General features: G+C 46.0%; 1 protein-coding gene and 1 long non-coding RNA gene across 10 annotated transcripts; one reads left to right on the top strand and one right to left on the bottom strand.

Annotated features, from left to right (window-relative positions):
- Positions 1–1,473: 1,473 nt before the first annotated feature.
- Positions 1,474–25,492, top strand: LOC110510589 (poly(A) polymerase gamma-like). 8 transcript variants are annotated; one of them, XM_036960593.1, is made up of 27 exons: positions 1,474–1,630; positions 2,740–2,907; positions 3,415–3,481; positions 3,631–3,712; positions 3,825–3,934; positions 4,252–4,305; positions 4,929–5,040; positions 7,562–7,651; positions 9,355–9,493; positions 9,971–10,043; positions 10,182–10,302; positions 10,991–11,075; positions 11,180–11,233; positions 15,035–15,154; positions 16,124–16,233; positions 16,743–16,864; positions 17,186–17,352; positions 19,103–19,221; positions 19,465–19,634; positions 19,848–19,925; positions 20,109–20,297; positions 21,315–21,398; positions 21,532–21,591; positions 21,741–22,660; positions 22,733–23,056; positions 23,402–23,521; positions 23,786–25,492. In XM_036960593.1, the coding sequence occupies exons 1-24, from the start codon at positions 1,614–1,616 to the stop codon at positions 21,846–21,848; spliced, it is 2,499 nt and encodes an 832-aa protein (XP_036816488.1). In that variant the 5' UTR covers positions 1,474–1,613; the 3' UTR covers positions 21,849–22,660; positions 22,733–23,056; positions 23,402–23,521; positions 23,786–25,492. The 8 variants fall into 8 exon arrangements, with proteins under 8 accessions (XP_036816488.1, XP_036816487.1, XP_036816486.1 ...); XM_036960592.1 differs by having other exon boundaries at positions 22,697–23,056; XM_036960591.1 differs by having other exon boundaries at positions 21,741–22,984; positions 23,365–23,521.
- Positions 23,407–23,916, bottom strand: LOC118943889. 2 transcript variants are annotated; one of them, XR_005039215.1, is made up of 3 exons: positions 23,797–23,916; positions 23,533–23,689; positions 23,407–23,484 (listed from the first exon to the last, which is right to left on the bottom strand). It is a non-coding gene; the product is annotated as an uncharacterized LOC118943889 (long non-coding RNA). The 2 variants fall into 2 exon arrangements; XR_005039216.1 differs by having other exon boundaries at positions 23,412–23,484; positions 23,570–23,689.
- Positions 25,493–25,918: the final 426 nt, after the last annotated feature.

Here is a 25,918-nt window from a genome sequence, read left to right as displayed (position 1 = left end):
GAATAAACAAATGTACAGTCAATAACACAATAGGGAAACAATCTATATACTGTGTGTGCAAATGAGGTAAGATTAGGGAGGTAAGGCAATAAATAGGCCGTAGTGGCAAAGTCATTACAATTTAGCAAATAAAACACTGGACTGATACATGTGCAGAAGATGAATGTGTAAGTAGAGATACTGGGGTGCAAAGGAGCAAAAAATAAATAACAATATGGGGATGAGGTAGTTGGATGGGCTATGTCTGTGGGTTCAAAACCATACATAATTGGTTTGAACCCTAACTGCCTAGGTAAGCAAGTGTAAAGAACATCATGTTGCTAGTTTAGCCAATACCACTTCCCCCTGATTCAGCTCATAATGAGACTTGAACCGAGAATCTCTGCCCACCCAAACACACTTGACTTTCCTCTTGAAGCATTCCAACCCATCATGCTATTGAAAAGGGCATTCTTCAACAGCACGAGGGGCGACACTTCAGGCTGAGCAGTGAGTTTCACAGCTCCCCATCTGATACACTGGCTCTGACCTACCCCAGGAGGATTCACTTTATTACAGCAGTGGCTAATAACAAGTGTGCCTATGGTCTGGGAGACCTACGGTGTATTGCTCTGTCAGAAGAGGGAAGGTGTCTGTGAGGCCTTGAACCCCACTAAATGGTCATGTAGCTGGAGAATAAAAAAACTAATGAGAATATTTAATTAGACAAGTCAGTTAAGAACAAATTCTTATTGACAATGATGGCCTAGGCACAGTGGGTTAACTGCCTTGTTCAGAACGACAGATTTTTACCTTGTTAGCTCGGGGATTTGATCTAGCAAACTTTCGGTTAGTGGCCCAACGCTCTAACCACTTAGATACATTTTACAGTATTCCCTCTCTTAAGAAATATCCTTGTGCACATAGCCCCCAAGTGCAGTGAGAATGTTTCCCCAACTCCATGTAAGACCACTGGACGTGATCCCATTGCTGCCACTAATGTAGTAGGAGAAAATGAGAGCTGCAGCAGGGACTCGAACTATGGCTAAAAAGAGCCTAATGCAGCCTATGACACAAAAGGGAAGATGCAGTACAATGCTCACAAACACTAGGTGTTACAGTCTTTTAAAATACATTCTTTGTCATTACAGTCGTTTCAAATACTGTAGTATGCTCACAAACGTAATGAAGACCAGGTCCCATGCCATCCTCATACACTGCAGTAGCATGGCATCATACACTTTATTATAACAAAATAATGTAATTTGACACATTTGTTTACATGGCATTTTTCAAAATGTTCCCTCAAAAACTCACTGGATTATTGATGAACAAGTTCTATACCCATATGGTGGGTAGTGAGTATAACTACCGCATATATCATTTTATTGTGACAACTCAAAGTCAGTACACAAAAACAAAAAAGTCCACTGCGGATGTTTATGGATTTATGACCGGAAACGACGACAGAATCTCACTGCGCAAAGCTTGTCGGGATACAGAGACTGCTTGAGCGCCATATTGGAGTGTAACTAACTAGCTATTGTTATAAATAGGGTCGGGGCTGCTGCTGGCTGAGTTTACATGTTTTCTACAAGTTTGTTCTAAGGAAAAGAGAAAGTTATCGGTGGGTCATGAAAGAAATGTCAGCGTAAGTTGCACATATGCTTAAGACATTGTAATGTTGTTCACTCTTCAACATGTGTGCTGTTGTAGAAATATGATCGAATATGTAACGTTAGCTAGCTAGGCTAACACTGCTAGCTAGTTGCTAACGAACGGCTATCATCACAACAATGCGAGGCTGAGGGAGTTAGCGTAGCTAACAAAGGCCTAGCTATTTGGTGCATCTGTTAACTTTGCTAACTTGCTCCCCGACATCATATATATTTCTAAAGTAGCTTGATGACTCGATGGGTTTTTATATGTCGTTGTTTTGTATTTCATCATAGCTAACTAACGTTATCTAGCTAATTGTTGATTAACGGTATTTTGTTTATAATCAGCGCTAGCTAACTTGTTAGCTAACGACGTTAACGTTCCAGCCTTTGAGTTCCTGTTTTATAACTAGATGGTCATATAGATGTATTTTCGTTAACGTGTGCTAGCTACCCAACTTAATAGCCAACGTTGTTGCTAACTAACGTGCTTACAAATGCGCTAACATTAGCTGGCTGGTTTATTTTGTTGTAAACGTCCCTGTCTCTAGTGACCTATACCTGGTAATTTGGAGCTGACGCCTGCGTCCCGGCATCATGGCAGACAGATACTGACCTCGTTAGTTACCTATTTGTGCTTAATCTATCCAGACCAGCTCAATGAATCGGAAATGAATGAAGCACCATCAAAGTAACTTTAAGTTAGTCCCCGGTTTGTGTCTTTGTGTTTACTTTTCATCCAGTGTGTGCACTAAACATAGGATGGCTCTTCAAATGCGAATATTGTTTATGGCATGTAGCTCACTATAGAGTAAATTTGGTGGCTTGGGGAAACAAAGCAAAAAAAAATATTGCTAACATTTAGGTAGCTACGTGATAACTAGTAAACAGATTGCTCAAGAAAGTATTGACTTCCGGTGAATCAATCTAGTCAGGGCTGAATTCCACAAAGCCTGGTCACTCAATTCCTTTGGTGGAGTTAATCAGGAACTTCCTTCACTGTTGCGTTTAGTCGGCTAGGCTGCAAACAACTTTGAACAATTCAACAGGGCATCTATCATATCTATAACATACTATTCCTCCTCTCTGTTGACTTGTACAGGAACAGTAACAGTATGCATGGCGGGCAGCAGCCTCAGAAACACTATGGCATTACCTCATCCATTAGCATGGCCTTCCCCAGGGAGGTGGACCATCAGTACACACACAAGCTCAGCGAGGCCATGAAACCCTTTGGGGTGTTTGAGGATGAGGATGAACTCAACCACAGGTGAGATGTTGTTCTCATGAAATAAAGAAAAAATGCCTGCACAGAGATGAATACTCCCATAGTTTATTTGTATTTTTTATTGTGCAATGTTTCCACCCGGAGGTCTTTGTCAGACTTAACCCAACTAAGTAAAAAAACAAAATGTGTTTACTTACACACCTGGGCCCATATTAAAAAAGTGTCTCAGAGGAAGTGTGCTGATCTAGGATCAGCCCCCACCTCTCCTTATAATCGTATTCATTAAGATCTAAAACATAGAACTGATCCCGTATCAGCCGCACTCGTGCACTGAGACTTTAAGTGAATACAGACGCTGGTTGAAGTTGAGTGGTATTTGTTCATTTAGATTCCCTTTATTTTGCTGAAATGTTTTCCAGGTTAAAGAGTTACAGGTTTACGTTCTTTTCATGTGTGTTTGGGATATGCTGGGTTTCGTATGTGTGTTTGGGATATGCTGGGTTTCGTAGTGGACAGGTGAATTGATTGACATTATGCTACTTCCCACAGACTCGCAGTTCTTGGAAAGTTGAATACATTTGTCAAGGAATGGATTGCCGAGATCAGTGAAACGAAGGTAGGTTCCTAGGAAGAACAACGATGACTGAACTGTGTGTGCATTAGTGGTTGCTTTACAGAGAGCACATCATTCCTACTCTGCTATGATATCAATGGGAGAATGATGTGTAATACATGTTGACTGATATTGACATTAATTCCCCTCAGAACCTCCCACCATCGACGATAACCAATGTGGGGGGGAAGATCTTCACCTTTGGGTCTTACCGGCTTGGAGTTCACACTAAAGGTAATGTCCTATCCTGACTTCTTAAAGAGAACACGTGCATGTCTGCATGAGACACCTGTTGTGTGCTGTCAAATGTGTAGCTAAGTTTTGTTTGTGTGCGTTTGCGTTGCAGGGGCGGATATTGATGCCTTGTGTGTATCGCCGCGACACGTGGAGAGGACAGACTTCTTCGACTCATTCTTTGCGAAGCTCAAACTGCACGAAGAGATCAAAGACCTACGGGTGAGGTTAAATAAAATAAACTTTCTCAGGATAATATTCGTATAGTAAAAATAAAAGAAAGGAATCTCCTATTTTATTGAACAGTGTGCGAGAGGATGACAGTGTAGGGGAAAATTAAGAGCGATTGTGTCAAAAGGCAGTAGACCGGATTGTAACCTACGTTGACACTGTAAATGTGCCGGAGGCCGAGGCATGACCACCAAAATTGCCAGTCCTCAAGTTATCTCCTTAATGTATATTATGGCTATCATCTCTGTTCTGCTGTACCTTTGACTTGGCCTGTCAAATTGCTTTAAACATGACACTTATTCTTTCAGGCGGTGGAGGATGCCTTTGTACCTGTGATCAAATTCAAGTTTGACGGCATCGAGGTAAAGGGGGTTTTGGATGTACAAATGGTGTCTATTTCAACACTCTGTGAGATGGGTATACCATCAGAGTGGATTTTCACCAACCCAAATCTTTAACGATGGAGCGAACACATTCATTCAACATTCACATCCAACACATTTACGTTCATATTGATCTAGAACAGAACCCAGGTCAGGCTGTAGATCAACCTCAACACAGTCTTGAAGTTAAGAACAGACCCTGGAAATGAGAGGTTTATGATGCAGCTCGTTTCTCACCATGCGTCAGACCCAAGATTGCGTGTATTTTTTGCATATTTGAACAGAAAGCATAGGTAGCTATAGTACACTATTGGCATAAACATAATTATAACATAATCACTATTTAATCATCACCCAAAATCACAATATCCTGTAGTAGATACAGACTATAAGTAGTATTGTACTTCAACATTTTAGAATTCACAAACCTTCAATAGGAGTACTGATCTAGGATCACGTTTGGCCTCTCCCCCCCCCCCCCCCCCTTTTTTTAAAGTCCTACTGAATTAGCGGGTGGTCCCACCTGATCCTAGATCTGTACTTCTACTGAATTTGAGCCCAGTGTAGTTAAAGTGTACCTGCTCTGTCTTGTTGCTGGGCAGATTGACCTGCTGTTTGCGCGGCTGGCTCTGCAGTCCATCCCAGATAACCTGGATCTGAGAGGAGACTCCCACCTGAGGAACCTGGACATCCGCTGTATCCGCAGTCTCAATGGTACTAATGCTCTCTTCCTGTGGTGCTAATGCTCTCTTCCTGTGGTGCTAATGCTCTCTTCCTGTGGTGCTAATGCTCTCTTCCTGTGGCGCTAATGCTCTCTTCCTGTGGCGCTAATGCTCTCTTCCTGTGGCGCTAATGCTCTCTTCCTATGGCGCTAATGCTCTCTTCCTGTGGCGCTAATGCTCTCTTCCTGTGGCGCTAATGCTCTCTTCCTGTGGCGCTAATGCTCTCTTCCTGTGGCGCTAATGCTCTCTTCCTGTGGCGCTAATGCTCTCTTCCTGTGGCGCTAATGCTCTCTTCCTGTGGCGCTAATGCTCTCTTCCTGTGGCGCTAATGCTCTCTTCCTGTGGCGCTAATGCTCTCTTCCTGTGGCGCTAATGCTCTCTTCCTGTGGCGCTAATGCTCTCTTCCTGTGGCGCTAATGCTCTCTTCCTGTGGCGCTAATGCTCTCTTCCTGTGGCGCTAATGCTCTCTTCCTGTGGCGCTAATGCTCTCTTCCTGTGGCGCTAATGCTCTCTTCCTGTGGCGCTAATGCTCTCTTCCTGTGGCGCTAATGCTCTCTTCCTGTGGCGCTAATGCTCTCTTCCTGTGGCGCTAATGCTCTCTTCCTGTGGCGCTAATGCTCTCTTCCTGTGGCGCTAATGCTCTCTCTTCCTGTGGCGCTAATGCTCTCTCTTCCTGTGGCGCTAATGCTCTCTCTTCCTGTGGCGCTAATGCTCTCTCTTCCTGTGGCGCTAATGCTCTCTTCCTGTGGCGCTAATGCTCTCTTCCTGTGGCGCTAATGCTCTCTTCCTGTGGCGCTAATGCTCTCTTCCTGTGGCGCTAATGCTCTCTTCCTGTGGCGCTAATGCTCTCTTCCTGTGGCGCTAATGCTCTCTTCCTGTGGCGCTAATGCTCTCTTCCTGTGGCGCTAATGCTCTCTTCCTGTGGCGCTAATGCTCTCTTCCTGTGGCGCTAATGCTCTCTTCCTGTGGCGCTAATGCTCTCTTCCTGTGGCGCTAATGCTCTCTTCCTGTGGCGCTAATGCTCTCTTCCTGTGGCGCTAATGCTCTCTTCCTGTGGCGCTAATGCTCTCTCTTCCTGTGGCGCTAATGCTCTCTCTTCCTGTGGCGCTAATGCTCTCTCTTCCTGTGGCGCTAATGCTCTCTCTTCCTGTGGCGCTAATGCTCTCTCTTCCTGTGGCGCTAATGCTCTCTCTTCCTGTGGCGCTAATGCTCTCTCTTCCTGTGGCGCTAGCGCTCTCTCTTCCTGTGGCGCTAGCGCTCTCTCTTCCTGTGGCGCTAATGCGCTCTCTCTTCCTGTGGCGCTAATGCGCTCTCTCTTCCTGTGGCGCTAATGCGCTCTCTCTTCCTGTGGCGCTAATGCGCTCTCTCTTCCTGTGGCGCTAATGCGCTCTCTCTTCCTGTGGCGCTAGTAGTAATAATACATTACATTTAGCTGATGCTTTTATCCAAAGCAACTTATGCAAGCATGCGTTTTACACAGGAATTGTACCCACAACCCTTGGTGTTCAAGCACTATTCTCTCTGTACAGGACTAGTACATAGGGTTCAAAACAGAAATGCTATTGCAACCTCTTTGCAATAAGAAATTGAGACTAAAAGCGCAAGAGAAGTTTTGTTTTAATACAAATGATGCCATCAGCTGAGTACATACATTTAGAAAGTTCACAAAAGATCTCGTAGTCTTCCCTCCTTGTAGGTGTCACCTCCACAGCTATACATTTTGTAATTCCAATGAGTTTCCCTCCTTTCTCCTGTGGAGTGTCCATGGTCCTCTCTTTCTTTAGCCAGATAGTCAGAATCACACCCGGTTTGTCTTCATTGTCCTGGGTCTGACCCTGCTCTCTGATCATAGGTGATTTCCTCTTATCTGATTAGGTCAACCTTTCAAAATTAGCATACACACAGTTTCATGTCCTGAACTCCATTAATACTCACAGTAATCATTCACTAAACAGGAGACAAACTACAGTTTATCTTCAAACATGTTACATTTTAATGGAATCCATCAACAGTAATATACTGAACAACAACAGTTAAGAGGATATGAATACTTTCTGAAGGCACTGTACGTAGGAATATTACATGGTACTACTTAGAATATAGTACTGTAATACATGGTACTACTTAATACTAGGACATAGTAATACATGGTACTACACAGAACCTCGTATTAGCACATGGTACTACATAGAACCAAGTACTAGTACGTGGTACTACATATAACCTAGTACATGGTACCACATTGAACCTAGTATGTAGTAATACTTGGTACTACATATCTTACTACGTACTAGGTTCTATGGTACCACATACATGGTACCCATACCTGTAGCCAGGTTAAACTCTGTTATAGTATAACACCATACCTGTAGTCAGGTTAAACTCTGTTACCCAACTACAGCACCAGCTTTGGAATGACATCAGTGTGGAACTAACATCCCTCCCTTTACTCTTGTTGTGAGCAATTAGACTTGTCTGAGACTAGCGATTTCTTCTCTCTCCTCCTCCTCCAGGCTGCAGAGTGACAGATGAGATCCTGTACTTGGTACCAAACAAGGAGAACTTCAGACTAACCCTGAGGGCCATCAAGCTGTGGGCCAAACGTGAGTCAGCACCTAGAATAGAATGTCATATATTTGTCATTTTATATTTACCATTTTAATAATTTAGGATATTGAGGTCATTTAATATCTACCATTTAATATTATAGGCTGTAATGTATGATATTTAGCAAGACGATTTTATCCAAAGTGACTTAAAGTAATGGGTTCATACATTTTCCGTACGGGTGGTCCTGAGAATGGAACACACTACCCTAGCATTGCAAGCACATACCACCCTGCATCCAACTGCTGGCTTGCATCTGAAGCTAAGCAGGGTCCGTCTGGATGGGAGACCAGAAGCTGCTGGATGTGGTGTCGGAGAGCCAATAGGGGGAACTCTTGCCTCTGGTCTAAGAAGATCCCAGGGCAGTGAAGGGGACGTTTCCCTGTGTAGGGTGCCATCTTTCGGGATGGGACGTGAAATGGGTGTCCTGACTCTCTGTGGTCACTAAAACTCACATGGCACTTATTGTACGAGTAGGGGTGTTGACCCCGGGGGTCATGGCTAAATTCCCATGGCCACCTAATAATCCACCTCATTCCTAATTGGCATGTATCACTCCTCACCTCTCCGCTGATAGCTGATGTGTGGTGAGCGTGTATCACTGGGGTGGATGCTACACATTGGTGGTGGATGAGGCGAGTTTCCCCCTTACTGTGTAAACAGCTGTGACTACATGGGCTGATAGAAAGTCACTATATAAATCTATTATAACCAGCTGAGTTACAGAGGACCTCTCTATACATCTATTATAACCAGCTGAGTTACAGAGGACCTCTCTATACATCTATTATAACCAGCTGGGTTACAGAGGACCTCTCTATACATCTATTATAACGAGCTGAGTTACAGAGGACCACTCTATACATCTATTATAACCAGCTGGGTTACAGAGGACCCATCTATACATCTATTATAACCACCATTGCAGACAGTTGACCTTGTAACTGTACCTAACCGGATACAGCACTCTGCTGTAGGGCACTGTGTGACCTGGGACGTGCTGTAGGGCACTGTGTGATGTGCTGTAGGGCACTGTGTGACCTGGGACGTGCTGTAGGGCACTGTGTGACGTGCTGTGTGACGTGCTGTGGGGCGCTGTGTGTCGTGCTGCGGGGCACTGTGTGACGTGCTGTGGGGCACTGTGTGACGTGCTGTGGGGCACTGTGTGACGTGCTGTGGGGCGCTGTGTGACGCGCTGTGGGGCGCTGTGTGACGCGCTGTGTGACGCGCTGTGGGGCGCTGTGTGACGCGCTGTGGGGGGCGCTGTGGGACGCGCTGTGGGGCGCTGTGTGACGCGCTGTGTGACGCGCTGTGGGGGGCTGTGTGACGCGCTGTGGGGCGCTGTGTGACGCGCTGTGGGGCGCTGTGTGACGCGCTGTGGGACGTGCTGTAGGGCACTGTGTGATGTGTTCATTAAGGCACACGTAACATTTCTAGATATATTTTAAGACTGGGGAAACTAAATGTAGCTTTTTTTCTTGTACTTCCCCTTTTCTGGCTGGTCTTTTCTTGGCTGGTCTTTTCTTGGCTGGTCTTTTCTGGCTGGTCTTTTCTGTTTTGAACCTACTGAATATGACTCATTTTGTTAACACATTTTAATGCACACGTGAATGTTAGTTGCTTTGCAATAAAGCATCTGGTAAATGGCATATATGATTACCCCTGTCCCCCCCCACCCCCTCCCTTCCCTGTCCCCCAGGCCGGGGGATCTACTCCAACATGTTGGGCTTCCTGGGTGGAGTCTCCTGGGCCATGCTGGTAGCCAGGACCTGCCAGCTCTACCCCAACGCTGTGGCCGCCACTCTCGTACACAAGTTCTTCCTCGTCTTCTCCAAATGGTACACAAGGAGCCCCATTACCCTCAATTTACATTCCACATCCAGGACTCACAAAGCATCTCAGAGCAGGAGAACTCATCTAGGATTGTGCCTTTTTTTAAATCACAATGTATAAGGGAGACCTGACTCTAGATCAGCACTAATCTGAGGCACTGTGTGTATGGGCTCTGATTGGTTTAAATGGGTGGTGATGATATGGGCCCCTGATTGGTTTAAATGGGTGGTGATGATGTGGGCTCTGATTGGTTTAAATGGGTGATGATGATGTGGGCTCTGATTGGTTTAAATGGGTGATGATGATGTGGGCTCTGATTAGTTTAAATGGGTGATGATGATGTGGGCTCTGATTGGTTTAAATGGGTGATGATGATATGGGTAGCCTGTGTAGTCGATGACCCGCTATGATAAAGAAACATTGTTGCTTTGAAATCTCCATTGTTTTTGAAAGGCTATCAATTCACTCAATCTGTTCTGTAGGGAATGGCCAAATCCTGTGCTTTTGAAACAGCCCGAAGACAGCAATCTGAATCTGCCTGTTTGGGATCCACGAGTAGGTGTCTGCTGTTGAGTTTGTGTGTGTGTGTTTGAGATACACAAATTGATAAAATGCTTATTTTGAAGATGCTGTGTCTGTGGGAGATGAAGCTGCTCTTGCGCTGTATCAACTCTCCTCTCCACCCGTCTCCAGGTGAATCCGTCAGACCGGTACCACCTGATGCCCATCATCACGCCAGCCTACCCCCAGCAGAACTCTACCTACAACGTCTCCTCTTCCACACGCACCATCATGAGCGAGGAGTTCAAATACGGTGGGTACCTAACTCCTGATCTAGGATCAGCCCCCCCCCACCACCATCCCTCTGTCCATAATATTGTGTTCATTATGAGCTAAAAGGCACAACTGATCCTGGTTCAGGCCACCAATACATAAATATGTAGGCAGATGTGACTGCGAGTCGCTTTGGATAAATGTGTCGGCTAAATGGCCCAAAAAATAAATCAATATTTCTCTCTATATGCAGCAGGATTCATCTCAATGCTTTCTTTTACATCCTATTATTGCACCGTGCAGTGAGGAAGGCTTTGTGCTAATTCTGTATAGTGGTCCTGTATGATAGAACATGGTGGTGTTCATTCTAAATGTCTCATCTGGGAAACCTAGAAGTAGAATCTTGTGTAATTGTGTCAGATGTTTGATTATGTTCTGGGGGTGTCTGTATGAGAGGAGACCCTAACCAGCCTAGAGAATTCTCCCTCCTCCCCTAAACAGAGACTCTCTCAGGAAAGCAATGGCCAAATGTTCCTTCCACTTCTGAAATCCAGAAGATGTGAAGTCCTGATTTGTCTAAATGATCAGTGAGGGGGGGGGGTCTGTGCAACCGGAAGGAAGTTCCTCGTTAATCGTTGCATCCCACATTCTGTTGACGGATGCTATGACACCATCCTATGTTACATGCGTCTGTCCACAGGAGATGACTAAATGTGTTCCACCAACAGGTCTCAGTGTCACAGATGACATCCTTCAGGGGAAAACCGACTGGTCCAAACTGTTCCAGCCACCCAACTTTTTCCTGAAGTACAAGTACGTATTTATATATATATTTTTAATGTTTAGAACTGTAATTGGTTGTGAATGTTGAAATAGTAGGTGTTTATTTGCAGCCAATGTGCTTTTGTCTTTAACAGGCATTATATTGTTCTGACTGCCAGTGCTTCCACAGAAGAAAACCAATTAGAATGGTAAGTGTTTTGTTTTACATGGGAATGTGGTGCTCCTAAGGTCCTACAAAATATCTGTTTGTTTTACCCCCGGGCATTTTACCCCCGGGCATTTTACCCCGGCCATTTTACCCCAGGCATTTTACCCCCGGCCATTTTACCCCCGGGCAAACGAGTCAAACGGGTAAAAGCAACACTTTTCTATTATATTGACGAGATGGTCGAGTGTCTGCTCTGACAATGGAAATACTTGTCCTCAAAAATGACGGCCAATAACACACTGATAACACACACGGCCAATAACACACTGATAACACACACGGCCAATAACACACTGATAACACACACGGCCAATAACACACTGATAAAACACACGGCCAATAACACACTGATAACACACACGGCCAATAACACACACGGCCAATAACACACTGATAACACACGCGGCCAATAACACACTGATAACACACACGGCCAATAACACACTGATAACACACGCGGCCAATAACACACATGGCCAATAACACACTGATAACACACACGGCCAATAACACACTGATAACACACGCGGCCAATAACACACATGGCCAATAACACACATGGCCAATAACACACATGGCCAATAACACACATGGCCAATAACACACACGGCCAATAACACACACGGCCAATAACACACACGGCCAATAACACACACGGCCAATAACACACACGGCCAATAACACACTGATAACACACACGGCCAATAACACACTGATAACACACACGGCCAATAACACACTGATAACACACACAGCCAATAACACACTGATAACACACACGGCCAATAACACACTGATAACACACACGGCCAATAACACACTGATAACACACACGGCCAATAACACACTGATAACACACACGGCCAATAACACACTGATAACACACACGGCCAATAACACACTGATAACACACACGGCCAATAACACACTGATAACACACACGGCCAATAACACACTGATAACACACACGGCCAATAACACACTGATAACACACACGGCCAATAACACACTGATAACACACACGGCCAATAACACACACGGCCAATAACACACACGGCCAATAACACACACGGCCAATAACACACACGGCCAATAACACACACGGCCAATAACACACACGGCCAATAACACACACGGCCAATAACACACACGGCCAATAACACACTGATAAAACACACGGCCAATAACACACTGATAAAACACACGGCCAATAACACACACGGCCAATAACACACTGATAACACACACGGCCAATAACACACTGATAACACACACGGCCAATAACACACTGATAACACACACGGCCAATATCACACTGATAACACACACGGCCAATAACACACTGATAACACACACGGCCAATAACACACACGGCCAATAACACACTGATAACACACGCGGCCAATAACACACTGATAACACACACGGCCAATAACACACACGGCCAATAACACACTGATAACACACGCGGCCAATAACACACTGATAACACACACGGCCAATAACACACTGATAACACACACGGCCAATATCACACTGATAACACACACGGCCAATAACACACACGGCCAATAACACACTGATAACACACGCGGCCAATAACACACTGATAACACACGCGGCCAATAACACACTGATAACACACACGGCCAATAACACACTGATAACACACACGGCCAATAACACACTGATAACACACACGGCCAATAACACACTTATTTATTTATTTCACCTTTATTTAACCAGGTAGGCTAGTTGAGAACACCTTTATTTAACCAGGTAGGCTAGTTGAGAACACCTTTATTTAACCAGGTAGGCTAGTTGAGAACACATTTATTTAACCAGGTAGGCTAGTTGAGAACACATTTATTTAACCAGGTAGGCTAGTTGAGAACACGTTCTCATTTACAACTGCGACCTGGCCAAGATAAAGCATAGCAGTGTGAACAGACAACAACAGAGTTACACATGGAATAAACAATTAACAAGTCAATAACACAGTAGGAAAAAAAGAGTCTATATACATTGTGTGCAAAAGGCATGAGGAGGTAGGCGAATAATTACAATTTTGCAGGACCTGAATGAAATAGTTTGTTTTTTTGTTTCCAGTGTTTGTTTTTTGCCAGGCATAATGTGACCCATGTCGTCCAAAAACATTATACTTTTGACTCACCTGTCCATAGAACATTCTTCCTAGAGTCTTGATGATCATCCAGGTGCTTCCAGGTGTTTTTTTTTTTGCCCAACTTGAGTCAACTTGCTGGATGAGATGGGTTCTATAATGTCTGGCGAAAACCAAACCCTGCATTCCACAGTAAGGGCCTCATACCAACGATCAAGCATTGTGGTGGTAGTGTGATGGTTTGAGCATACGTTGCTGCCTCAGGACCTGGACGACTTGCTTTAATAAAAGGAACCATGAATTCTGCTCTGTATCAGAGAATTCTACAGGAGAATATCAGTCCGTCTGTGAGCTGGAGGCCAATATCAGTCCGTCTCTGAGCTGGAGGCCAATATCAGTCCGTCTGTGAGCTGGAGGCCAATATCAGTCCGTCTGTGAGCAGGAGGCCAATATCAGTCCGTCTGTGAGCTGGAGGCCAATATCAGTCCGTCTGTGAGCTGGAGGCCAATATCAGTCCGTCTGTGAGCTGGAGGCCAATATCAGTCCGTCTGTGAGCTGGAGGCCAATATCAGGCCGTCTGTGAGCTGGAGGCCAATATCAGTCCGTCTCTGAGCTGGAGGCCAATATCAGTCCGTCTCTGAGCTGGAGGCCAATATCAGTCCGTCTCTGAGCTGGAGGCCAATATCAGTCCGTCTCTGAGCTGGAGGCCAATATCAGTCCGTCTCTGAGCTGGAGGCCAATATCAGTCCGTCTGTGAGCTGGAGGCCAATATCAGTCCGTCTGTGAGCTGGAGGCCAATATCAGTCCGTCTGTGAGCTGGAGGCCAATATCAGTCCGTCTGTGAGCTGGAGGCCAATATCAGTCCGTCTGTGAGCTGGAGCACATCTGGTTTGTGCAATGATCTAAAACACACAATCAAGACTACATGAAAAGGGCTAAAAAAAAGCATCAAATTTGAGGTTTTGAAAAGTCCAGATCTAATCCCAATTGAGATGTTGTGGCAGGACTTGAAACGAGCAGTTCAGGCTTGAAAACCCACAAATGTTGCTGAGTTAAACCAGTTCTGCATGGAAGAGTTGGCCAAAATTCCTCCACAGCGACGTGAGATACTGATCAACAACTACAGGAAACATGTGGTTGCTGTCATTGCAGCTAAAGGAGGCACAACCAGTTAGTGTACTTTTTCACACCGGTGATTTGCACTGCACAATTTTGTTATTTATTAAATAAGTATATTTATTAAATAAGTATTTTGGGGGGGTTATTTGTGAACTCAGGTTCCCTTTATAAATAAATTTATATAATATTAGGTTTTGATTGAAGATCTTATAACATTCAGTATCACAAATATACAAAAATAGAGGGAATCAGAAAGGGAGCAAATGCCTTTTTCACGCCACTATGTATTTGCACCCCTGTGTCAATACGTTAGAATCACCTCTGGTTGCTATTTACAGCTGTGAGTCTTTCTGGGTAAGTCTCGAAGAGCTTTGCATTTTCAGAAACCTAAACAGTGCTTTGTACAATATTCCAAGTTCTCGTCGTGACTGGATAAATGGAATGCTCAAAGGCGTCCATTTTAAAAGGTGGCCCAAATCTAAAGATATGTCTCTGACCACAGTAATGTTATCAACCTCCTGTCTGTTCCTCTCCCTCTAGGATTGGTCTGGTGGAGTCTAAGATCCGTGTCCTGGTGGGGAACCTGGAGAGGAATGAGTACATCACCCTGGCACACGTCAACCCCACATCCTTCCCCGGGAACAAGGAGAGCTGTAGCGAGTGAGTCTTTAGGCTCCACACCTCCACGGGGCGGCAGGGTAGCCTAGTGGTTAGAGCGTTGGACTAGTAACCGGAAGGTTGCGAGTTCAAACCCCCGAGCTGACAAGGTACAAATCTGTCGTTCTGCCCCTGAACAGGCAGTTAACCCACTGTTCCCAGGCCGTCATTGAAAATAAGAATTTGTTCTTAACTGACTTGCCTGGTAGAATAAAGGTAAAATAAAAAAAAATAAAAATAAAAAAACCTTTTGAACTTTGAAGGCACCAGAAATATTGGGGTTGTGTTCATTAGGGCACAAGACGGAAACCTTTTTTAAAAACCTTTTTGCACTGAGCGAGTTTATATTGCATGGCCTTGTGCCCTGCGTAGGTGGATATTTCACTTAATGGAATACTTTGAGGTTTTGGCACTGAGGCCCTTTATCTACTGACGCAGAGTCAGATGAACTCGTGAATATCATTTTGTGTGCAGTTTGAAGGACGTTGCTAATTAGCGCTAGCGCAATTGCTAACTAGAATTAGCACAATGACTGGAAGGCTATGGGGATCTGCTTCGTTACGCTAACGCTAGTTAGCATTTTTACATATACATTTTTAGTAATTTAGCGAACACTCTTATCCATAGCGACTTAGTTATTGGATCGATCTTAAGGTAGCTAGGTGAGACAACCACATCTTAGTCATAGTAATTACGTTTTCCCTCAAAGTAGCAACAAGCTAGTCGGAGAAGAGAAGTGCTAGTGCAAAGCAGTCAAGGGTGTTTGTTTTTTAGTGAGACACCCCACAGGGCGAACTGACCCAAGCTTCCACCAGGGAGCACATGGAGACGATTTGGATCTTGTCTGTCTTGAATGATCAGATTGAAGCATTTTTAAATGTCAGACAAATATACCCAGCTGATGGTGGTGGGTCTTCCAACAGGAACCAGTTTATCTCCTTGTACCCAGCTGATATTTGTGTCTTCCAAAAGGAACGAGTTTGTCTCCATGTGGTTCATTGGGATCATCTTCAAGAAAGTGGAGAACGCTGAGAGCGTCAACATCGACCTGACCTACGACATCCAGTCCTTCACAGATACAGGTAATACCACACACACGCTCGCACGGTTAGTTCACCCAAATTACCAAAGGACCTATTGGTTTCCTTCAGCTGTAACAGACTGCTGACAACAGTCCATGCTTTGGTTTAGTTTCCCCGGCACAGTTACCACATGCTCACGTTTTAGCATTTGTGGCACAAATCCCAGTCAAGTCATGGGGCTGATATTAGCATTTTTGGCGCGTCATGTTCAAATCATCTATAAGTGATTTTCGTTGAGCTTCACAGTCAATTCTAAATACTTTTGGATGATTTGAATATGAAAAATGCGAATAGCGGTCCCATGACTTGAATGGGATTTGTGCCACAAATGCTAAAACGTTAGCATGTGGTAACCGTGCCAGGGAAACTGCTGTCAAATTGTGTCCGTAGAACTGCTTCTATGCTAAGGAAACTAATGTGTAATTTAATCATTTGAGTCAACTATCCCTTTTACATCAGTCTATGCTGGTAGAGAAAGCTCTAAATGACCCCATGACCCCTTTCTGCAGTTTACAGGCAGGCCAACAACATCAACATGCTGAAGGATGGGATGAAGATCGAAGCGACACACGTGAAGAAGAAGCAGCTCCACCAGTACCTTCCTGTTGAGCTGGTGCAGAGGAAGAAGAGGGTAGGATGGATGCTCTCTTCAGGCAGAGGCTCTAGGCTCCATTCATTTTTCTGCCATTCCTTGTCTCCTTCTCAACCCTATTTCAAGGGCCCTCCCCTCGGCCCTTGTTCTCAATGCGTTTTGAAAAGGGGGCCAGGAGAGAGGATATTGAGGGGAGCTACATTGAGAAAAGCCTGTGTGTAGTTTAGACAAATATTTATTTTAAGAAATGCATTTGAATAAAACACCATTGTGATTGGCTTTGTATTTAAGTTCTCTCTCCTTGTCCCTCTGGCTTCCCCCTCTCTCCACACCCATCTTTCCCCACTGCCCTCCCTACAGAGCATAGTGGAGCTGAACCGGAACTCCAACGGCGGGAGTTCCAAGCGGTCCTCTCTCGACGGCAGTCAGCTGGACAGTTCCAGAGACACTGACTCCGGGACTCCCTTCAGCTCTCCCACCTCCGTCTGCAAGCCGTCCAGGCCGGCCGCCTCAGACACAGACGACAGGTGGGTACTCCTCACGTAGAACGGTGGGAGAACCAGGGAGACTTGTATAATTAAGCGATAAGGCACGAGGGGGTGTGGTATATGGCCAATATACCACAGCTAATGGCTGTTCTTACGCACGACACAACGTGGAGTGCCTGGATACAGCCCTTAACCGTGGTATATTGACCATATACCACAAACCCCGAGGTGCCTTATTGCTATTATAAACTGGTTACCAATGTAATTGGAGCAGTAAAGACATGTTTTTGTGATACCCGTGGTATACGGTCGGATATACCACAGCTGTCAGCCAATCAGCATTCAGGACTCGAGCCACCCATGTTTATAATATGTTCAAGGCTACAGCAGAAGATCGGTCACATGTAGTTTATGCTTGTACCTCATCACTACTGAACATAATGGTACCGTTTGACACTAGAAGTTTTAGGATTTTGTTTCCTGAAAAATGTATTATTCCCAGATACATTTTCTTTCCACAATTGAGAAAAGAAATGAAATGTGTATTTTTATTATTTGATGTTCCTTGTTTCAGGTCTTCATAACATGTTTAACTTAATAGTGCAATTATGAATATAACAATATTCCTCTTGTTCTGTCCCGTACCCCCCCCCCCCAAGCTGCCAGCCAATCATCTTGTTGTTCTGTCCCGTGCAGTTTGACCCCCCCCCCAAGCTGCCAGCCAATCATCTTGTTGTTCTGTCCCGTACCCCCCCCCCCAAGCTGCCAGCCAATCATCTTGTTGTTCTGTCCCGTACCCCCCCCCCCCCCCAAGCTGCCAGCCAATCATCTTGTTGTTCTGTCCCGTACCCCCCCCCCCCCCAAGCTGCCAGCCAATCATCTTGTTGTTCTGTCCCGTGCAGTTTGACCCCCCCCCCAAGCTGCCAGCCAATCATCTTGTTGTTCTGTCCCGTGCAGTTTGACCCCCCCCCCAAGCTGCCAGCCAATCATCTTGTTGTTCTGTCCCGTACCCCCCCCCCCCCCAAGCTGCCAGCCAATCATCTTGTTGTTCTGTCCCGTACCCCCCCCCCCCCCCAAGCTGCCAGCCAATCATCTTGTTGTTCTGTCCCGTGCAGTTTGACACCCCCCAAGCTGCCAGCCAATCATCTTGTTGTTCTGTCCCGTGCAGTTTGACCCCCCCAAGCTGCCAGCCAATCATCTTGTTGTTCTGTCCCGTGCAGTTTGACACCCCCCAAGCTGCCAGCCAATCATCTTGTTGTTCTGTCCCGTGCAGTTTGACCCCCCCAAGCTGCCAGCCAATCATCTTGTTGTTCTGTCCCGTGCAGTTTGACCCCCCCAAGCTGCCAGCCAATCATCTTGTTGTTCTGTCCCGTGCAGTTTGACACCCCCCAAGCTGCCAGCCAATCATCTTGTTGTTCTGTCCCGTGCAGTTTGACACCCCCCAAGCTGCCAGCCAATCATCTTGTTGTTCTGTCCCGTGCAGTTTGACCCCCCCAAGCTGCCAGCCAATCATCTTGTTGTTCTGTCCCGTGCAGTTTGACCCCCCCCCCAAGCTGCCAGCCAATCATCTTGTTGTTCTGTCCCGTGCAGTTTGACACCCCCCAAGCTGCCAGCCAATCATCTTGTTGTTCTGTCCCGTGCAGTTTGACCCCCCCAAGCTGCCAGCCAATCATCTTGTTGTTCTGTCCCGTGCAGTTTGACCCCCCCCCCAAGCTGCCAGCCAATCATCTTGTTGTTCTGTCCCGTGCAGTTTGACACGCCAATCATCTTGTTGTTCTGTCCCGTGCAGTTTGACACCCCCCAAGCTGCCAGCCTCTCTGTTTGTGGAGAGCAGCTCCTCGGTGCCAGACGTCTCGCCACCCAGGACCGATCCTGAGAAGGGGTTGTCCATCCCCGTCATTGGATCAAGTGAGTGTCCAGCGTTCGTCTCTCCTCTCAGATATACGTGGTCTACATACTAGTGTTGTTGATAGTCACGGCTGTGAAAAATGACACTAAAGAAGTGTTGAAATGTGGTTGATTGGCTTATTAACCTGTCTCCCTCTCAATCATTCTCTCCCCCCCCCCCCCCCCTCATTTCTCTCTCTCCTTTCTGTCTTGCTCTCTTTCTCCCTTGCCTTCTCTTTCTCCTTTCCTCCTCTCTCCCTCTAGAGTCCAAGCCCTCTGCCCCAACGGGCCCAGTCGGTAGCACCATTCCTACGGTAGTGGGTAGGAGCGTGGTCTCTCTCGGCACTACAGAGCAGCACCAGAACGGATCCAAGAGACTCCACTCCCCTACGCTGGAGGATCAGTCCAAGAGGCTGAAAGACAGCGCAGAGCCGGTGAGTTGAATTTGTATTGTAAAATGAATTCCCCCGACTCCCCAGAACACCGGTTACATCTAGATTACTCAACAGAACCTCTACATGGAAACCTATTGCAGGCTTGCTAGAGCTCCCGTAGAAAACAATGACTCCTGTCAGTTTGAACAGAAACAATGTGCACCGGTCATGGTGCACACACACACTCTTATCGTCTCTGTCCTTTGTGTACAGCTGGCTGATGTGTTGACCTTCAAGGAGCCGTTCCCTCCATCTGGCGACGGCAGGGAGCAAGGGGACGGAGTCCAAGTGGTGAGAACCCCTGTTTTACCCCTCCCCGTTAACGGGATTCAAGAAATACACACGACAGCCCCACACAATACCCAATTTTAAAAAAAGACAAAATGTCCTTTGTTGGTGTGAATGCCACTTTGTGATTTTGACACAGAACACAACTTGAATGTTCAATCACTCATTGGGTTTTTCACCCCCCAGGTGAGTCCTCCAGCAGGCAGCACCATTCCTACAGTAGTAGGCAGGAGTGTTGTACCCTGCCTGGGCTCCTCTAGAGATACATCCGGCCCGACAGAGCAGAGCCAGAACGGAGCCACCGCTGCAGCCAAGAGACCTCACTCCCCCACACAGGACGGACCCCCCAAGAGGATACGAGACCCTGCAGATCTGGTGAGGGGGAGTGGTCCCTGGATGGATATGTCACATCCAGACTAAATCCTGCCAAATGCTTCGTAGACTAACAGTGAAATGCTTTCTTATGCCTTATTTTCCAACCATGCAGAGATAAAGATCAAATATAGTGACATGAGGAATAAATACAAAGTGGATAACAATGAGTAAAAATAACATATATACAGGAAGTAGCAGGTAATAAAAGGGCTATATACAGGAAGTAGCGGGTAATAAAAGGGCTATATACAGGAAGTAGTGGGTAATAACAGGGCTATATACAGGAAGTAGCGGGTAATAGCAGGGCTATATACAGGAAGTAGCGGGTAATAGCAGGGCTATATACAGGAAGTAGCGGGTAATAACAGGGCTATATACAGGAAGTAGCGGGTGATAACAGGGCTATATACAGGAAGTGGCGGGTAATAACAGGGCTATATACAGGAAGTGGCTATGTACGTATAGGAAGAGGTAAAGTGACTAGGCAACAGGATAGATAATAGACCGTAGCCGAGTCCAGGTTCTCTCGTGCATGGCTCAGTGTTGCTTGCCTTGGAAGCGAGCATACGGCATTTAGCTGCTCTGGTAGGCTCACGTTGCTGGGCAGCTTGCGGCTGGCTTTCCCTTAGTAATTCGTGATAGTTTGCCAGCCCTGCCACATCCGCCGAGCGTCAGAGCCAGCGTAGTGGGATTCAATCTTAGTCCTGTATTGCCGCTTTGCCTGTTTAATGGCTTGTCGGAGGTCATAACGCGATTTCCTGTAAGCTGCCGTATTAGTGTCCCACTCATTGAAAGCGGCAGCTCTAGTCTTCCGTGTGGATGTTGCCTGTAATCCACTGTTTCTGGTTGGGATATGTACGTACGGTCACTGTGGGGGCACTTATTAATCACCCTTTTCTCTATTGTCTCACTGGAGCTGTATAAATATGCAGATTTTTTTTGAGGGAAAATGTTTTTGCACGGGTTAATGAGGTCATGATGTTGTCAGTCTCTCACTTTCTCTCCCTCTCTCTCCAGCTGGTGTCCGGTGATGACTCTGCATTCAAGGAGCCGTTCCCTTTGTCTAGCGACGGCCAGGAGCAAGGGGACGGAGTGAACGTCGTGAGTACTCTCCTTTCAACCCACTGCACCCCGAACACCAACTGAACTCTAGAAATACACACCTCACATTATTCAGAGATTTTATGTCAGTCGATTATTGCATTTCATAATTTTGTTTTGTTTCTCTTAACAGGAAAGTCTTGGAGGGGTAAAGGCTATGCCTATTCCAACTATCGACACATCAAGAACACAGGTACTTTACTGATTTTTATTAGCTAGAATGCATGAAAGCAGTCTTCAAATGAATAGTTGATTTTGACATCTTATAATATGCGTGTCTGTGTTCATGCATGTGTCTGCTTCTGTGTCTGTCTCGTGTGTGTGTGTGTGTCCATTCTCCAGAGACTTCCCAGTATGGAGCTGCCAGACGTGACCTCTCCCCTCCCCAGCAGTAACCACCAGCGGGTGGTTAAGAACTCCATCAGACTAGCCCTCAACAGGCACAGGTAACCCCAGGTAACGCCCCCCCCCCCCCCCCCCCCCCCCCCCCCCCAAACCCCTTCCTTCACGAGGCCAGGACCTACAACACTGACTAGCTCCAGACCTGAGAGATCCAAAATCAAGACTACTGTGGTAAAACCTAGTGAGGAAGCCGATTTTTAACTCTCCCGCTCACCCCACCCTGTCACTGGACGATGTGCAAACGACAGTCCCTTGTTCCCCCCCCCCCCCCCCCAAAAAAAATGTCATCTCTGTTTCTATGGTCCCCTTCCCAGTTGAGCCTGAAGCAGAAATTAAAATGCTGATTTAAGATTGGGTTGGAGAAGAGTTGGATTTATTTATTTATTTTTTGTAAATTTCCCCCCCCTCTTCCTTTACTGTGTGTAGTTTTTAAATGGCCTTAACGTGTCGATGCTTGCTACTACACCTGTCTGTACCATCCTACTGTTTTGACAAATGGGAAAGTTCTACAGTAGGTGTAGTTTATTGTACATAGCTCGTCTTTAAAAAAAAAATTAAAAAAAGAATCACAGACGTTTAGTCTTTCCATACAGCTGTTATAGTTTTATGATCTAAAATGAAGAAAAAAAAATGTTTAAAAAATGTATTGCCCCCCCCCCCACTGTTTGTCAACCACATTACAACGTGACCTTGATAGCCAATCTCAGCCTTCCCACCCAGTAGACTCAGCAACTTGGGTTGTGTTCATTTGGGCCCAACATATGAAAATGTTTTGCAACAGAAACCTAAAATGAGCATTCCTTTTTGGATAAGTTCAGATGGTACCTCCCTTTTTTCTTCCTGTATATTCCCCCCTCTAGGTTAACAGGACCTCCTGTGTATATTCCCCCCTCTAGGTTAACAGGACCTCCTGTGTATATCCCTTCCTCTAGGTTAACAGGACCTCCTGTGTATATCCCTTCCTCTTGGTTAACAGGACCTCCTGTGTATATCCCTTCCTCTTGGTTAGCAGGACCTCCTGTGTATATCCCTTCCTCTAGGTTAGCAGGACCTCCTGTGTATATCCCTTCCTCTTGGTTAGCAGGACCTCCTGTGTATATCCCTTCCTCTTGGTTAGCAGGACCTCCTGTGTATATCCCTTCCTCTAGGTTAACAGGACCTCCTGTGTATATCCCTTCCTCTTGGTTAGCAGGACCTCCTGTGTATATCCCTTCCTCTAGGTTAGCAGGACCTCCTGTGTGTATCCCTTCCTCTTGGTTAGCAGGACCTCCTGTGTATATCCCCCCCCCCCGCCCCCTCTAGGTTGGTTAACAGGACCTCCTGTGTATATCCCTCCCTCTTGGTTAGCAGGACCTCCTGTATATTCCCCCCTCTAGGTTAACAGGACCTCCTGTGTATATCCCTCCCTCTTGGTTAGCAGGACCTCCTGTATATTCCCCCCTCTAGGTTAGCAGGACCTCCTGTGTATATCCCCCCCCCGCCCCCTCTAGGTTGGTTAACAGGACCTCCTGTGTATATCCCTCCCTCTTGGTTAGCAGGACCTCCTGTATATTCCCCCCTCTAGGTTAACAGGACCTCCTGTGTATATCCCTTCCCACTAGGTTAACAGGACCTCCTGTGTATATCCCTTCCTCTAGGTTAACAGGACCTCCTGTGTATATCCCTTCCTCTAGGTTAACAGGACCTCCTGTGTATATCCCCCCCCCGCCCCCTCTAGGTTGGTTAACAGGACCTCCTGTGTATATCCCTTCCCACTAGGTTAACAGGACCTCCTGTGTGTATCCCTTCCTCTAGGTTAACAGGACCTCCTGTGTATATCCCTTCCTCTAGGTTAACAGGACCTCCTGTGTATATCCCCCCCCCGCCCCCTCTAGGTTGGTTAACAGGACCTCCTGTGTATATCCCTTCCCACTAGGTTAACAGGACCTCCTGTGTATATCCCTTCCTCTTGGTTAACAGGACCTCCTGTATATTCCCCCCTCTAGGTTAACAGGACCTCCTGTGTATATCCCTTCCCACTTGGTTAGCAGGACCTCCTGTGTATATCCCTCCCTCTTGGTTAGCAGGACCTCCTGTGTATATCCCTCCCTCTTGGTTAGCAGGACCTCCTGTGTATGCCCCCCCCCCCCCCTCTAGGTTGGTTAAAAGGACCTCCTGTGTACATCCTCCCTCTTCGTTAAAGGGCCTCCTGTATGTTCTCTCTCAAGCTTTGACACCCACTAGAATAGAGAACCAACTCTCCTGGAGATCTACTGGGTATTGTAGGCTTTTGCTCCAGCCCTGCACTAGATTCACACAACTGATACAGCCAACCAGGGTCCTGAGGGGCAGATCATTAGTAGAATCAGGTGTTTTTATAGTAGGGTTGGAACACAACCCTGCGTGCGGTAGGCTACTGTTCCCCAGGCAGCTCTAGAACCCAGGGAATGTACTGAACATGAGGGACTGGACGGTTGTGTTGCGCTAGCAGGGTCATGGTTGTGAAGTGGTTCACCGCTGGATTTGTGTTACGGAAAGGGTTTCAAGCTTTTGCTGGTGTGTGTGTGTGAGGATGTTGGTGTACATGAGTTAGTGTGTGTGTGTTGTAATTCCCTCAGTGTGGGGTGTTGATCCTCTGCACCTCCCGTGGAGGTTCTTAAACATGGCGTCTCCTGGGGTCATCCTGGGCTGAGTCCCAAAAAGCACCCTATTCTATATATAGTGTACTACTTTTGACCAGAGCCATAAATGGCCCTGGTCAATAGAAGTGCCCTCTGTAGGGAATAGGGTGCAATTTCAGATGCGGTCTGGTCGAGGAGTTGACCTCTCAAATCAAATTTCAGGACTCATACTCACAAAATGTCTGAGTACGAGTGCTGATCTAGGATCAGGTCCCCCTTGTCTATATAATGTTGTTCGTTTTAAGCAATCGGCCACGAGCGGGTGTGGTATACGGCCAATATTCCGCGTCTATGGGCTGTTCTTATGCGCAACGAGGAGTGCCTGGATACGGCCCTTAGCCGTGGTATATTGTCCATATTCCACAAACCCCCGAGGTGCTTTATTGCAATTATAAACTGATTATCAACGTAATTACACTAGTAAAAAATAAATGTTTTTGTTATACCCGTGGTATATGGTCCGATATACCATGGATGTCAGCCAATCAGCATTCAGGGCTTGAACCACACAGCTTATCTGATTTTTAAATGTCAAAACCGACTGTAGATCAGCTGTGGTGCTCTGAGGCCCTTTTGAGTACAAGCCCTGCTCTCTGTTAAACAGTGATCTCTCTCTCTCCATTCTACCCTGGTTCGGTGTACAGAAAGCATCTGCTTGCATCCCAAATGGCACCCTATTCCCTACATGGGGCTCTGGTCAAGAGTAGTGCACTAAATAGGGAAATAGGGTGTTATTTGGGACTCACCCTATGTATTATAACAGGTGTATTCTCTTCATATCTTTTTGTTTTCTTATTGCTTTGTGTGTATTTGTACGGTTTTGTATCATCTGCTCTAACAGCTGAAGCCTCTCAATGACTTTTACACCACTCGGTTTTCCAACAGCTTTCTCTGTGCTTTTTGAGAAACAATTAAACAGGTCATTTATCCGTTGTTTTTTTTTGTAGGGCAACAAGTTGTATTGGAAAAAGGTATTTTTGTATGTATTGTCTATCACCTTTAAACGAGACCATTAAATCCATAAAACCCCTAGCTCTCCTTTTGTCTTGTTTTGTCATCTCATTGACTGCGTTCCCAGTAGACTCTAGAGAATCATTGTATCACCTAAACTGTTGTGAAATATCTTTCCAATAACCTAAAACTTTGTATTTTCAGCTTTTTGAAGCTCAAAGTAAAATGCACAGAACGGATCTACCGCTTACCAGATTGTCTTTTAAATGGGAATGACAGGTCTATAACTCACATTTCTATCTGAAACTGAAATGATTCACAGCTACATAATGGACCTACGTTTATTATCATACAGGCTTCTAATAAGAATCAATGAATTAGGCACCACTAACATCACCCTCTAACGACACGCTTAAGGCTTTCGGTGGGGTCCAGCCGCACGGAATGTTGCAATGAACTGGACTGGACTGGTTTTAGATGAATGGAACTGGACTGGACTGGTTTTAG

The sequence above is a fragment of the Oncorhynchus mykiss genome, chromosome 23 (assembly GCF_013265735.2).
Source record: "Oncorhynchus mykiss isolate Arlee chromosome 23, USDA_OmykA_1.1, whole genome shotgun sequence".
Classification (NCBI taxonomy): Eukaryota; Metazoa; Chordata; class Actinopteri; order Salmoniformes; family Salmonidae; genus Oncorhynchus; species Oncorhynchus mykiss.
The sequence above is the reverse complement of the archived record's forward strand: the minus strand, read 5'-3'. Positions and strand labels throughout refer to the sequence as shown.

Coding starts and splice junctions, on each gene's coding strand:
- LOC110510589 (XM_036960593.1), top strand. Junction 10,303..10,990: donor GAGCGAGGAGTTCAAATACG/GTGGGTACCTAA, acceptor TTCCACCAACAG/GTCTCAGTGTCACAGATGAC. Junction 21,399..21,531: donor AAGGGGACGGAGTGAACGTC/GTGAGTACTCTC, acceptor TTCTCTTAACAG/GAAAGTCTTGGAGGGGTAAA.